The sequence below is a fragment of the Pungitius pungitius genome, chromosome 2, assembly GCF_949316345.1.
Source record: "Pungitius pungitius chromosome 2, fPunPun2.1, whole genome shotgun sequence".
Lineage (NCBI taxonomy): Eukaryota > Metazoa > Chordata > Actinopteri > Perciformes > Gasterosteidae > Pungitius > Pungitius pungitius.
The window spans coordinates 11,898,245-11,914,411 of record NC_084901.1 but is presented as its reverse complement, the minus strand read 5'-3'; the positions used below and the strand labels follow the sequence as shown (position 1 = coordinate 11,914,411).

The 16,167-nt window shown below is 42.5% G+C and overlaps 1 protein-coding gene across 2 annotated transcripts in view; it reads right to left on the bottom strand.

The window, feature by feature from the left end:
* The window catches only part of chst11 (carbohydrate (chondroitin 4) sulfotransferase 11), a 59,021-nt gene extending 43,176 nt beyond the window's left edge, over window positions 1-15,845 (bottom strand). Inside the window, exon 1 of one of the 2 annotated variants that reach the window (XM_037461807.2) lies at window positions 15,637-15,845. In XM_037461807.2, coding sequence (XP_037317704.1) covers window positions 15,637-15,754 — 118 coding nt within the window. In that variant the 5' untranslated portion in view covers window positions 15,755-15,845. The remainder of the gene's footprint in view (window positions 1-15,636) is intronic. The other variant, XM_037461808.2, reaches the window with a different exon arrangement.
* Window positions 15,846-16,167: the final 322 nt, after the last annotated feature.

Genomic DNA, 16,167 nt, shown 5'->3' with positions numbered 1-16,167 from the left:
GAAAATAATACACGCTCATTAGCTCCTGCTAATGAAACCCTTTCAAACCCCATTGGATGAACTCAAAAATGCATCATGGTCGGGAGATAAAGAGGACTGCTGTAGTCGCTGAAAAGCTAACATGATGAAGGTTCTCCTCTGACAGCAATGGTAAATACAGAGCTTACTTCAGCCATAAATTATTCTTCATCTAATTACATTTTACGCTTGTTATAAACCCTTTGCATTAAAATTGAGAGGCAAAAACAAACACAACAAAGCTCTCCCAGACACTTCTACTTTGGTAGACCCCAGCCAATCACGAGGCTGCTCTGCTCCCATTGCAGGCCTCCCTCGCTACCTATCGCCATAGCAACCCCCTCCACCCGGCAAAGCCAGCTGGTTGTAGGAGGAAGGTGTAAAAGCTCTGGGCGTTTTGCTTCCACCCCATCCTCCATCTTTCTTTGTTTCTCTTTTTACCTCCCCATCCACCATCCTTTCCCACAGATGCCTAGCTGCTCTCATAGATATCGCCTCATCACAGGTGATTCATGAAGCACACAAGCATGCAGAAGCAGAAAACAGATGGGCTTCTCAGGCAGAGAGTGACGGATTACTTTGAGGTTCTACTGCGCTGCCTGTTGAAAGCACCATAGGCTACAGTGGCCGCTGGGGTTGAGGAAGATGACCCAAAGGAGAGGAATCAAGAGAGGAGAGGAGTTCAGAAAGGAGAGGAAAAAACTCAAGACAGGAGAGGAAACAAGTTAAGACAGCAACTAAAGAATCACGAGAGGATTTAAGGAGAGAGGAATAAAAGAAAGAAATGGAAACAAAAGGAGACAAGACGAAAATAATCAACAAAAGAGACTTGAAAATGCATTTCCTGCTGAAAATGCGTTGGAATGTATAAAACTGAAGTTAACTTCAGAAAGTTGTTTAAAGAACAGAAATGAGACAAGCTGAAATTATTCTAAACATTGCTGAAAGAATAGAAATATAAGAAGCTGAAATAAATTTTAAAATTGCTGAAAATACAGAAATGAGAAAAGCTGAAATGAACTTGAAAAAATAGCAAAAAACAGAAATGGGAGAAGCGTCTATGAATTTGAGATAATACAGAACTAATAAAAGCTGAAATTAATTAATATAATTAATGAATTAATTCACACATTGTAGTCACAGCTAGAGGAGAAATGCTGGGGTTAAGTGTCTTGCCCAAGGACACATTGACATGCAGGTTAGCCGGGCCTGGGATCAGACCGCCAACCCTGATTGGAGGATGGCCGCGCTCCCCACTCACCCACAGTCGCCCTAAGCTAATAAAACTAAGAAGTTATTAATTGATATGAATCATCAAACATTCCAGTAAGAATTCCCTCTTTGAGGGGTTGAAATACTAGTTGTGCTAGAAATATTAGTAGTGGTTGTAGTACTATTTGAAAGAGCAATAAGTATTCAACGAAACAACTTTATCCTAAGCTTCATGGTTAAATATCTGTTATTCAAACTAAGAAGCTATTAATTGATAGGCCTCATCAAACATTACAGTAAGAATTCCCTCCATGGGGGGTTGTTTTGAAATGATGAGAGAAGGTGGAGAGAAGGAGGTCCTGTCAGGCTGCACTAATCAGCCAATATGGATCAGCTGTGAGTCACAGACAGAGCCCCAGCGAGTTGCCGTGACAACGGAGCAGGTGCGGCCACTAACGAGCTCACAGGGGCAGACAGAATCCACACCTCAAACAATGCCCTCTGGAGCAAAGCTATTTGGGGTAGCCAAAAATAATGTGATTTTGAGAGACACAAGACTCTACCGAACGCATGAGTGTAGCTTTCAAGTCTCTATGTGTTTTAAAACTGCTCAACTAGCAGTTTACAAAACATGTACCTTCTGTTTGTCCATACCATTCCAAAGCTCCACTCTAACTTAGTAACGGACCCAAAAACTAATGAAACATAACTAGTGATTATTACAAAAGTAGAATAGAAATCAATAAGCTGTAATTTTTTTTTTATAAAAATTGTTAAGACTTGTGCCAACATTTTAAAGTTTAAATGGTGTCTCTAGCTGAAAGATTGGAAAAACTGAAAAAGTTGAAAGTTGATGAAATTTTCAGAGGATTTGAAAAAGAACTCCATTGGAAACCATGTTAAAAAAGTTGATGGTTTTTAATTTATAAAATTTTAAAAATATAAATTATAAGAGCTAAAAAGCTGAAAAGTCATAGCCCCCCTCTGAACTGAGGAGCTGAACATTTTAATATTTGAATGGTCTTAATAGCTGAAAGTGTGATGGAGTTGAAAGGTGTGGCGGAAGAAATAGAAGTAGAAAAATAAGTTGATTAAAGAAAGAACAATACTTGGAATGCATTCCAACAATTAGAGGAAGCAAGAGTAGAGGATGAGGAAACAGGAAGGAAAGGGATTCAGATCAAAGTTGAGCAGAAAATGAAAGGAGAACATAAACTCATACCAGTTTTAAACAATTGGCGTCATACTACCGTGTGAGTCATCACTCAGACCTTTCAAAGCACATCCCTGGGAAGGGAATGTTCCATGGACGTCTTGTATCACATCGCTGTCTTTACCCCCAAGGTAGCTCTAATAAGGTTTACATTGGTTTTTCTTAAGATGGAAACTGTATTCAGACTGGATTTTCTGTTGAAACCGATTTGTGGGAAAGGGGAAGCATCACAAATAACATGTTGAACTGTGTGAATGCTGTGATATAACAGGATTTATGTTCCTTATTTGGTCCCCATGTGGGGAGTTTATAAAAACGTGATGAGTCTGTTCTCATACACTGTTCTTTATGTACAAAAAGTAATTCCATGTCATTCAAATATAAAGTATATCAGTTAGTAAAATCCACATTAACTTGACTCTGGGCAGGTGAACGAAAGTCTGTATTTGATTTAACACAAACCAGGACCATATCTGAAACGTAAGCAAGAAGCTGCCTGTTGCATAAATTCTTCCATTTTCTGGTAAATTGTCAGAAAAAGCATGACAAAATCTCATCATTTATTGGTGTTTGCTGCACACAAGAAGTTCAAATAAGATGAACACATGGAGGATATCTAGGATAGAGGAGAAGAGAGAAAAATAAAAGAAAGAATGGATCAGAGGAGGTGACAGCTGTCATTAACCGTCAGCTACGATGCCGGCGTGCCGAGCTCGTCTGGATGGGGTTCGGCTCTGACTCTCCAGTACATTATTGTGCTTATATTGTGGACCTTACTGCCTTGGATGGAGCATTTCTATTTTGAATGGCACAGCTCTTCTAGCCTTTACAGCATTTGTTAAATTGTCCTGGAAAGACAATTACATGTGTTATAATTGACATCATGTGATGCTACTCAGCCTATCAAAATGAGATTCACACACAAGCGGAGATGGGACGAGAGACGGAGTATTCAGAGAATTACTTGAGTCAGGGAAATTTTCACCTGGTTCCAAAAGTGAGACCAAAGTTCCTTAAGAATGGAGACACTCAAGGTTCATTTTTTTACATCACATTACATGTCATTTAGCTGATGCTTGTATCCAAAGCGACTTACATTGCATTATAACCCATGCATTACATTTTGCCCAGTTAGGGGGTTAGGTGTCTTGCTCAGGGACACTTCAACATGGCACATGAGGCAGCCGGGATTCAAACCGCCAACCTCTCAGCGCACCACACTACTCCATGCGCCACCACCGTCAGTTCAATACCAGCATGTTCAGAGACTCTGGCAATTGTTAAGGAGGCCCCACTAAAGACACAAACCACAAATAGAAATGAGAAAGCGTGCCCACTCACATCTGAAATGAAAAGACACATAATTATCATCATCAGAACCACAGCACATGAATTCAATGATGTTAACGGACAGGGATGGAGCAGAAACTGGCGTTTCGGTAACCTGACTCTCGGCACACGTGTTTCTCTTTTCAGAAGATAATAAAATAAAAAAGGTTATACCTCAGCAACCATAAGGTATATTTGAATAATATGCGTGTCATGATAAAGGGAACTCTTGTAAGGTTTTATCTATATTTATATTTATATAAATATTTTTGGATTATTTTGTGCTTCATAGAAAGGTTTAGGTCCTTTTTTTTCAAAATTACCCGGACTTTCCATTAAAAAAACTAAAAAATAAAGAAAACTTTAGTCTGTGGGGCTGTGACACATTTATTTATTATTTGGTGTGTATTATTTATAATTCATCCAGTTCAATTTGAAAACTGACAATACATACTGCAGAGATATTTTTGATTTGAAATGTAGTTGCTGATTGCATACAGAAAATGCTACTTCAATAATTCAATAGGCACTACATTTTTTGAATTTGAAAGAAAGCATGATGGATACATTTTTTCATAAATCATTGATCTTACAGGCCACATAGCAGTCAGGACAGGAGAAAGAAAGAGATTAAAAAAAGCAAAAGCGGAATCAATCGGAAGGAGGCGGGAAGGGAACGTCAACATTCTCTTCATGACAGGAAGCAACAAGGTTCAGGGAAAGTGTGGTTCAAATTCTCAGAAAGTCAAGAACTAATTCCTCTTTTACTCTGGTCCATTTCGATCGCAGTTTACGTAAATTAATTTCCTTTGAATTCTGCATCCCCGATGCCCTCAAATAATCCCCATTCCCTCCCTTGCTGTCATACCATTCATTCTACTCGTCCTCTGTTTCTATCCTTCTATTTATTTTCCTTTTATTTCCTGCTCTCTTTTACCTCATGATCTTCAGTCATGATCAGACATGGTTCACCCTGGAGGGACCCAGCACGGAAATTGCACCACAGACAGTTTTGGGTGGTTTGGAGCAGGGGTGGAACCAGATGTTGTCAATGGCCAGGCTTCCCTTTTCACAGAGGTACATTTATTATTTTGACATTGATAACAATGCTGCTGTGAAACATTTTTAGCCCTTTTAGCATTATTAGCTGCTAAAAACTAACAACCGCCTGAGAGACCACACTAATATGGGAGCTTCTTTGAATCCGACTCATGGTTAGCAATGGGTCAGTTACACAAATCTGTGTTCAGGAAGTTCATTTTCAAAATCTTTTTTAGGTTTCTCCTAATTTCTCAGTAAGAAACTGATCAAGGCCTTTGGACAGAAATTTCAAGTATTTGGGGTAGGCAGTCATGTCGAACAGAAAACGTTTCCAAATTAACCTGGTGCAGTCAAAACAACTTAGACAGTGGAAATGGCAGTGGATTTCCAAAGGAACGCAGCCACACCTTTCCCGATCATCCTGTGTGACTCCCCCGTCGACGCTGTGGAGTCCTTCTGCTTCCTGGGCGCCATCATATCCCAGGACCTCAAGTGCGAGCTCAACATCACACGGCCATGATTGAGTCGATCCTCTGCCCCTCCATCACCGTCTGGTACGCTGCAGAGCGAATGATGGCTGCAGTGCATCATTCGCTTGGCAGAGAGGGTGATTGGCTGCAATCTGCCGTCGCCGACTTGTTTGCCTCCACGACTCTGATACGGGCAAGAAAGATTGTAGCAGATCCCTCTCACCCCGAACATAGGCTTTATGAGCCCTTTCCTTTTGGCAGGAGCCTGCGGCCCATCAGGACCAAGTCACATCCAGACTGAAAGTCACATTGAGGAATTCCATAGGTTGCGCATTAGGCACGTCAATAAAAGGACAAATTAATACAACAAGACATAAATACTTTTATAGGTAATTTCTTTAAATACATTTAACAACATATACCTACACAAAAAAAACATAATGAACTAATGGCCAATATCGCAGACCGTTTCTCTCTTTTTAAATGAACAACAACAAAAAAACATGCTGAGTGCTGATCAAGAGTTTTGTGCAAGCAATTTATTATTTATTTTATTATTTATTTCAAAGTCTCTTGAAATAAATAAATGTGTACTTATGAAATAAGAGTCTCTTGAAATAAATAAATGTGTACTTATTAAATAAAAGTCTCTTGAAATAAATTAATATGGACTTATGAAATAAAGATACAGTGAAATAATTACATTTATTTAATATTTATGTATTTATTGCCTCATTTATTTATTTCACGATGTATTTCAAATGCATATTTCATGTATTTATGTATTTATTCATTTATTTAATTGTGAATAAAACGGCATTCCATATTCCTCTTCCCACGAGGAGAGGCTGGGAAAGGAAGGGAAAGGAAGGGCAGACTAGGAAGTGCTGAGAAGTGAACTGAACAAAAAACGGTGTGATTAAGTTTTGGGACCTGGACTGGCTGACTACCCCCCCCCCCCCCGTGTACCGAACTGTTCTGGACGAGGACCCGTTTGTGGATTGCCTGCGGATTGAAGACTACGTGAATGAATGGGGGGACAGTGCAGCAGTAGACTGTGAAGTGTTGTGGATGTTCCCCTCATTGTCCCTAATAAACTTTCCAACTGCACTTCTGGTGCCGACAGTCTTCTTGGACGTGTGACGTGGACACCCACACCCAAGGGTGTGCCACAGTACTTATCTATATATATATATATATATTGTTTTCATTTTGCTTGTATATTTTTATCTTATTTACCTCTTATTTTATTCTTATATTGCACCAATCATCAAGACAAATTCCTCTATGTGTAACATTTGTGGCAATAAATAGCTTCTTATTCTGACATCAGGCAGGATTGAAGATTGGGCATGGTGGATTCTATATTGCCTTTGTTGACTCAAGAATTACTGGCTTTTCTCAAAACCCAAATTCCCATTGATATGCAGCGAAACTTAAAAACAAATTAGGTGCACATTCATGCACCTCAGAGGTGAGATGAAACAAGCTTTTCAAGCCAAAGTCAACAATTTTGGCAGGCGGATTGCCAAAAGCCCAATTAAATCCTGAAGGGATAAGCCAACTTCTTAAGAGAATAGGCTCATTTGTGAAGCGAGATTGCCCTGTAAAACCACTCCACAGCTGCTGCTTCAAGGTTTGCTCAGGCCATTGCGCGTCTGTGCATGTGTAAGCACACTTCTTGCTGAGTCAGTAATGAGGAAAGGTTAGCTTGCTCTGCTCTGCCAGCATGTCCGCCCTGACCCCCTTTTTTTTTTTGGAGGGACATGAGAGGAGTCTTTGAGTCTCCAGACCAGCTGAGCGGGCTCGGCACTGCCATGGCGCACCGCACCATTAGGATGCAGTGAGGCCGGTGGCAGCATTGGGCAACTCGGCGAGCCAAACCAGCCACGCTGGCACAAAAACCCAAGGCTGGAAAGAAAACTCCCTGGACGCCACCAAGCCCAGATGGACGGATTATGGCAGAGATACGTGAAGGGGAAGAAGAAGGAGGCAATGTGGAAAACGCTGAAGAGCTGTGAGTGATTAGGGCAAATGGGGTTTGCATAAGAAATCAGGTAAAACTGCATATAGTGGTTTAATCTTCACATATTTAAATTTTTACGTCAGTAATTTTAAAGAAAAGTCATTTTACTTTATAGAAGGTGTGGCGGAAACTTGAAACTGTCAAAACGTTATAAGCAGCAAAAACAACATGCCATTTGTTTCATTCATACATTATTTTAAAAAAGATTCGGCAAAAAAAATATTATTTAAATAATTAGTTGGGTTCAGGCTACAAACAACCTTGGTTTGGTTTAAGATAAATATAGAAGTATCCTGAAGAAGTAACCAAGTTATATAATGAATAAGAGAAGAACACAGTATTGGTAAAGGCTGAGGCAACCTGCCTCTTTGGCCAACTCCAAAAAAACGTTAAGTGTAAAATTGGAGGTGTTCCCATTGAGAGGAAAGCCAGGACTAAACTCTGATGAATTGCTTTTAATGCCAGAAATGGAGAAAAACCTCTTACTGAAGTAGAGCATGATGGAACACATTTAAAGATAAGCAGGTACACAGAAAGTTAACTGCAGCACTTGTGACTGCACAAAATCCCCCCCTTGAAAAGCCGGAATAGCAAGGAGCAATGATATTTAGCAGTGTTTGAATATGAAGGGTTGGATTATTCTTTTATTTAGTAAAATGACTAGGTCAATATCCAGGGAGAGACTTGGGGAAGAAAGGGGAGGCGAAGGAGGATTGGAAAATTGTCTCCGTAGCTGGTTTGGAGCAGACAAGTTTAAATTTTCCTCCACCAGCGGTTTTAATGAGACACATGGCTCAGCCATCTCTCCTCCACCTAATTAAAGGCATGATTCACTTCTCTTACCCATACAGTCCACAGTACAGCTGCCCCCCCCCCCTACCACACACACACACACACAGTTTTGAGGTGACTTGCCATTTACTTTTCCTGAAGTCCTTCCAGTCACAAACATACGAACGCACACTCGTTGCCTTATTCTTGTCCCATTTTGACAACCGTATGCCTACTTAGACATCTTAAACAAACACACACTCACAAACACCTCTCCTGGCTCCTTGAACTCTAGAGGTAAACACTGGCTAGGAGATCTGGCCTGAAAGCCGCTCTGTCACTGCCCTTAAAATGCCCTGCTCTGCCGCTGTTCATGCTCACATGCGGCCAATGCACTCGCGGCTTACTGCCCGGGGGCCAGAACCTAACGACCAAATCAATATTTATCGGCAGCGGAAGTGTGATTACATTCCCATCTCCACTGTGGGCCTGCCAACGGTGTGACAGTGACAACAGTGACCATTCCAGTGCAACTATACATGGATCTATCAACATACCAGCATAGCAGCACTCAAGGCATTGTAAGCAGTTTTCTGCTGCCCATTTATGGATTGCATTGACACAGTCCAAGAGCCCAGTTACTGGGAAAACCTCACTGGGATTGAATGAGAAGTGGAGTACATCATCACCATATAAATGATTATGACTTTATGACATTTTATAACTGGTCCCAATGGTAGCAAATACAAAGAACATAATAGAGGCCCCAGGACCAAGCCTTGTGGCACACCACAAAACAATAGAGAGGATTCAGACACTAACTCACCCACCGAGACATTGAAACTTCTGTCAGCAAGGTACGAGGTAAGCCAGTCTAATGTTATGTTTGCTTTTCCCTTCTCCAGTGTGTTAAGTCCGCTTGTGCCTTTGCTCCTTTTGAGCTTGTTTTGTACAGTAGAGTTTTTGTCAGTAATGATCCATAACCTGGAAAGAAGTATTTTTGTTGTTGTTTTATTCCTTCTTCCTCTGAGTCTCAGCCCTGACCGCTCACACATTAAATAGCTAAGGGATATTTGCTGATGATTATTATAACTCAAGTTCACGTAATGAAACATATTTAACACATCATTTAGCATCTTTACCTATCATTTCTTGCTGTTACTTTAAATGACAGAAGCATTTCATCAACTTTTAAAGGACCATTCAGACTGGACCATGGTCAATACTAGAAAATCTGCCCCACTCACAAACTAATATTAATTAGTGAAACGTTACAAAACTTCCCACCAGCCATCGAAAAGAACAACAAACCGTTAATCTCAGAGGTTTGCACATCATTGACTCACATTACGAGACTTCTGGTTGCAGAAATCCATAAAAAGAACATTTGTAACGCTGTCTTTCAAACTACGGCTTTAAAGGAAAAGAAATGGAAAGCCCTGCATCCACTTTAGGGCAGTATTTTCCGCGCACACACACAACCAAAGACAGACCAGATGTCAGTGTGTGGAACATGGGAGTCTGACAGATGGCAGCCATGTCTCAGTTTACTGCTGTACATGGTTTCACCCAAGAGCACGCACACACACACGCACACACATATACACATACACATATAGGCAGCTTTAAACCCACACAATCATAGTAACAACTGACAGTGAATATGTGTGATGTATATGAACCGCATAATGACTTCTAGGTAGCACCTACTCTTTGAGAATCCTTCAGACTACCCGTCTGAACATGAATGGCTGTAAACAGCTCGATTAAACCTGAGACACATTTTACGACTGCTTAGCGGGCAGATGTTGCGGTGAAGACGAGCAAATATAGCATCAATAACGTGCCCGTCTCTGATTCAGGGGAAGATAAGGTAAAACGGTCCTTGGGGATTGAGCACAACCCATAAAACATCTGGGATATCGTCATCTGTTAAATACAGACGTCTGCTCCACACCGCACCTTCTCAGCTATTTGTGACTCGACGCGTGTACGCAAACTGCACGAGCGCGGTTTTAAGGAACCGTTTGAAGTTGTTTCATCGCCATCATCAGACATGTATAACCTCGGATCATGAGGACTTCAGACGTGTCACACACCCGTTCTCTGGATAGGAGTGTGAACAAAGTTTTCCCATGTGCAACTCTACTGGTATGTGTCTGCAGTGAGAGATTGGAGAAGTGTGTGTGTGTGTGTGTGTTTCATGTGTGTAGAATCACCTTTTTGGCAGGGAGGCCTTTTTGCCTGATGAGGAAAAAATGAGGTTATCAGGGATACAAAAGCTACACGCTGTTGCTGACCCACACAGAAACACACACATACACTTGCTCTCTCTTATTGTCGCTTTGGATAAAAGCGTCAGCTAAATGACATGTAATGTAATGTAATAAAGGGTAGGTGGACAAAAAAACTAAAATATAAGTGTGTGTGTATGTCCTTTGTAGTAGCCCTTTCATTGGCTCTCTAATGAGGTCCAGACTCTCAAACAGATGGTCATCAAGTCAGCCTAGTAAACGAGGGGTCCTCAGGGTCGGCCTCTGGCTGCTGCCTGACCCAAAGTCCAGACGGCGTAGCGGCACTGTCGGCCTGCTCTGAGTTACTCGGGCAGGGTTTCAGGAAGACATGTGGGGTTACCTGAACCTTCATGATGGAAATATTAAACACAAAACCTGATTCAGGACTGTAGCAGTGAAAAGAGTTCAGATCCTAAAGGACACTAATTTAGGTTTAGTGGTACCAGATGTGGACGACACAGCAGGGGATCCAACACCAACTATTTGGCAACGACGTGTGTATATAAGTTGCTTGACATATACTGGTATGATAAATGGTAAGTGAACATCACAATATTCATATTTGGATTTTTTTCCACTTCATTAAACTAAACTGAAAAGATTCTGACTATTGACTTTAATTACACCACAAAATTGGCCCCTTGGTATTGGGAATGCAGAGATGCCTCCATAGATTGCTGCTGAACAAAAGAAAAAAATGACTGAACAGACATCTTGTGGTTGCTGTGTACTGTAGATGAATCAGTGTCCTATAAAAGTGTCCAATAACGTCTTGGAGGTTCTCATTTTAAGGATTCATGCCCATTTCCCCTTTTCCGATTACGAAGCCACATGTTTGAGGTCCCCGACCCCGTTGACTCAGCAGTCTCTCTCGACAGTGCAGCATCAGTTACAGCCACAGACCAGCGGAGGTGAGGAATTTAGAGTTTCCCTTTGAAAATTCCAGGCAAGAATTTGAAATTATTTTCTAAGACTTTCCCATTCCTTGCTTAAAAGGATCTATCCTGCCTCTGCATGTCAGAATGACAGACTGACTTTGTCGATCACGGAGACTCGAACTGATGAGGCAGCCCTGATCTGTGGGGACCCAGAGCAACAGTAGCTGGATTCAGGGAGACAAGCCGGGGTTGCAAAGGGCACAGGCGCTCGCTCACGGCCCTCAGAGAGTGCCGGCTAAACCAAATGAGCCGACCCGTTTGGCTCAATTTAAACAACGGGGCTGACTTTCATTTGGCAGAGGTCACTCACATTTCACCTACGTTTGGATTTGTTTCTCTTGCTATGCGTACTCTACAAAGAATCTACCGCATGGCAGGGTTTGGGCTTTATTATCTTGATGTGAAAAAGCTCAGGCAGGCAGACAGTTTCTATGACTTTAGGGATATTCTATAGTGGGCTTATGACGCCACCAATGGTTTTGTTGGATTAGTTTGCCCCTTTTTTCCAACACTATATCTTTCCTTTCAATTTAGAACACAACTCTAACTTCCCTGCTGCAAAAATGGCAACACATAAGAAAAAGAGTAATAACTGTTTAACAACTTAGTCTATCTGGACTTTTTTTGTCAGGATAAAGGAGAAGCCCTGTGAGTGTTCCGATGTGTAAAAAATTGTTTATATGTTTCTAGTGACGACATAAATCAATAAATTCAACACACAAAATTTAACATCAAATTTTGCGAATTGCTTGGAATAAAATCACTAACAACCCAAAGTCGTGGCTAAACACACAGCAATGTGAAAGCCCAGTGTGTGGACAGTAAGAATGAAAAGTTTCACCTTGATAGAGAACTGATAACTACTCTAGAGGAGGATTTTGTGCAGGCCTCACGGCTGACAAACTACATGAGTCCGAATCTGGATTTTTGTCGATTGACACCAATCAACCACTTTTTTGATTCCTCTGATCCTATTGGATCCAACTAGCAGCTAAGGGGCATTTTAATTAAATGGATAGGTGGATATTGTAGCCAAGACTCTAATGTTCATTTGTTCATGATGTGTAGATGGTATAATAATTCTGATAACATAAGCAATAGGGTCCATTGGGGGGTGGGGCGGGAGTGTCAAAATAACTCTGGACATCCCCAGCTGCCACCAGAGTGACGGTACTATTCAACAGTATCCCTTTACCCCACAGCGACAAATAGCTTAACTGGACTTTGAGCATGAGATTTACTGTTTTCATTGCTGCTATGTGCTGCTTTATGTCTGTATTCATTACGGTTGGCATTAAACTCCAAATTAAATTGAATTTGGCTATCTCTCAAACTGCTGTTGAACACAGCGCTGACCATCCCTCCCGCTCTGTTCCTTCAGCTTCCACAACAGATGGAGCTGCAAGTCGGTCGCAGTTGATGCAGAGAAAGCATTTTTTTTTCTATTTGGAACATACTGCCAAGTCTCTAAGCCAAACTTGCTGTGTGTGTGCTAGTTCAGGCCACAGTGTGATAGGACCGTGCCCCCCCCCCCCCCCCCCCACCCCATCCTCTGTCTCTTTTACAAGAGGTCATGGCCTTGCTGCTCCTGGGAGAGAGGTGAAAGTTTACACTCAGAGCCCAGACGGGATTCCCCTGCCTGCTAAACATGCCTGAAGCTGGGAGACGCTGCCTGGGTTATCAGACAGACAACAAAGGTGCTGCCATGTGTGTGTGTGGGGGAGGAGAGGGGGGGGGGGTGCAGGGGAAAACTGGTGAGCGGAAAACGAGAAAAAATATAAAAAGGGTACTGCGATAAAGGGGTCCGTTTCAGGAATAATATTAAGATAGAGATTAGCCTTACAGGAAGTCAACAACACTTAACACATGCACACACCGCTCACTATTATCCGTCTCACCTGTGTAATCACACATAAATACACACTGTAGCATTAAAACTTATATCCCAGCTCCTGCACAAACACCCTGTTTTACTCATCTCCTCTTCAATCAGAGCATCCTGGATGCAGCACCCTGTCATCACCACAGCCGAATAAAACATCCACTTTGTGACCCGCGTCTGTGTGTGACTGTGTGTGTGTGTGTGTGTGTGTGTGGCACAAGCTGATGCAATGGCTGTGGAGATTGGCACAACTCTGGGAGCAGGATCCAGAGGAGCTTGGGGTTTAAAGGAGTCTTGGTTTAGTTCCTCAACAATTAAATCCTTGCCTGGAAGCTCATTTAATGACATACAGCAGAGAGGTCTCACTCTGTGAATGCTTTTTAGAGGAGGAACCACTCCATTGTCCTTCCCTCAGAATAAAAGAGAATAGTTTTTTTTATTATTTTGTGTGTGGTCACATTTTGGATATAGAAATGAATCAGCAGATGCTCCTGTTTAAAATGTGCCCAAGCTTTGAATGGGTGAATGATGACGTGTTGTGAAATTGTGCTTTAAATGCATGGTTGACTAGAAATAAGAGATTCAAGTACAGTCTATTTAGTGAACCGTCAAACGACGCTTTCAACAAAGAAATAGGTTTGTCTAAAATGTTGAATCCTTAGTCACGAGTGAGCATTGAAAATATCACGATGATGGATAAAGTAGTATGTGAGATTAGTTGTAAACAGACTAGATAGAGACACACACACACACACACACACACGCGCCTGACCGAACACATGATCCACTCAGCCTTAGCCTGGAGGAGATAAATAGTCATTTGGGAGAACTGGCCCTTTAACGCTACTGCTGTTTTAAGAAACAATTCATATTTTGTCTTGTTATTCTGACAATATCTATCAAATCTTAGAAAATGTATCATGACTTTCTTCATTTAACGTAAATTGCTGCCCATGATTTGGAACTGATAACAGACGATGGATGGATCTCGGTCTTCCTGTTAGTTTTGAACCAGGTCTTTTTTTTAGAGATCTAAAAAGCCATGTCACGGCAAAGTCACCGACATGCTTGCTTCCCTATGTTGGGGTTTTAACTGTCAAATGTCATGAACAAATATAACCTACGGTCTAATTGTTAAGTTGTCTATTTCCATTTTCTCTACACAAGGCCGTGGGGTCTGGATTTAAAGCCAATATTAAGACATCCATAATGTGCTCCAACTATTGATCTGTTTAGCTGCTGACGTGCAGAAGGTCTCATTAGACATCTAATGATATCCTAATAAATAGTGGGCAGAAGTGCAGTAAAGGTCTTTTCACTTTCTATAGGGTCCCTGATGAGGTTGGTTTCCTTTGTGGGAATAAGACAAATTGTCACAGTGGTGACTCACTCAGAAGAAACACTCTTCCTGATCACAGATCTCCGTGAGGAGGACACGGCTCTCTGCTGTGGGGGTTCATTGCTTCATTGCTTGTACATTAAGAATTCCTCTGGTTTCCCATGAGCGCCATAAAGACTGGAACCAAGGCCTAAGGCAGATAAAGCATGACACACACTGCCTCTGGAATTATTCTATTTCTGCGGATGGAAAGGAATAGCAGGAACGAGTAGTTTTCCTTCTGTGCAGCGTACACTAAACCTGTTGTACTGCAAGCATCGCCGAGTCTACACCGCGCACTCCACCCTGCCGCGTCAGAACGCGGCACTCTTTGCTTTTTGGCGCACCAGGCACGCTGCTGTAGCCCACAGCGCGTGGATACCACATCCACACCCACGGGCGTTGATTCAGTCAAACGACTCAGATCTGTTCAGTTAATATAATGGAGAAGAAAACTCTCCCCGCGGAACCCCCACCGGCATGGAGAGGACTTCTTTGTGGCGTGGTGAATTGTTAAACACATCCCCGGGCGCGCAAAGACTAGGAAGGGCATTGGTTTTCTAACTTCTCCCCAGAGACGGTTCGTTTCCAGATTATGGACTCCAAATTGATTTTGCCTCCTTCCTCGATCTAGATGGAAAAAATCTCTCAAACGCCCACGCACATCGGCCCATGCGCTGATTCCCATCGCCGAACCACGTTTCCACAGACAAAACAAATCTCCATGCCACTTGTCCGATGAAGGGAGGATGGGGGGGGGGGGGGTCCAATCCCACCCAAACGCTCGCCTCCACCGAGGAGAGAGAACTGCTCAACAAAAGCGCAACAAGGAGATCGGGTCGGGATCAATGGTGCCTCATGAGCGGCGTGCTCGGGCCGAAGGATGGACGCGCACACACGTGCGTTAGTTATGCGTTCCCTTCGTTAGTGTTAGCCCGGACAGATCGATATGTCAACATGCCAGGCGGCTGTTCGACAACATCTCATACAATCAATCACACACGCACACGCACACAGACACACGCACACGCACGGTGAGAGGGGCGAGAGGAGGGAGATCCTACCTGGTTGGAACATACTTTGGAAATAAAAGATGACCAGAATAAAGGATCCCAAACAAGTGGCGAATAGCATCCGGCATATCCGGCTCATCCTCAGCAGTTCGCTCAGAGTCTGTTTCATGGCGGGGCGCAGCTCGCTTTGTGCGGGGGGCTGAAGGGCCGGGTCTGTCGGAGGCTCCGGGGCTCTCTGGCTGGTGGTACTGATGAGGATTGTCCGCCGGTCAATGAACTGAAAAGCATACAGCGCGGAGCGTACCACTGCGCGGGGGGGTTGAGGGGGTGTGGGGGGGGGAGGGGGGGTGGCGGCACACGAGGACATTAGCGCGTCCAGATGTGCTCTCCTAAAGAGCGTCAGATGAATTAAGCCTGTTGTTTAATATATAGCTCTTTAAAAAAAAATAGTAGAATCAGGTTTTACACACATTACGGAATAGGTCGCATCTAGTTAACAGTGGTTTCAACCAGTAGAAACGAGTAAAATAAGTATCTCAAATATGTACTGCAGTACAGTAGCTACTTGAAGTTGCTTTCCAC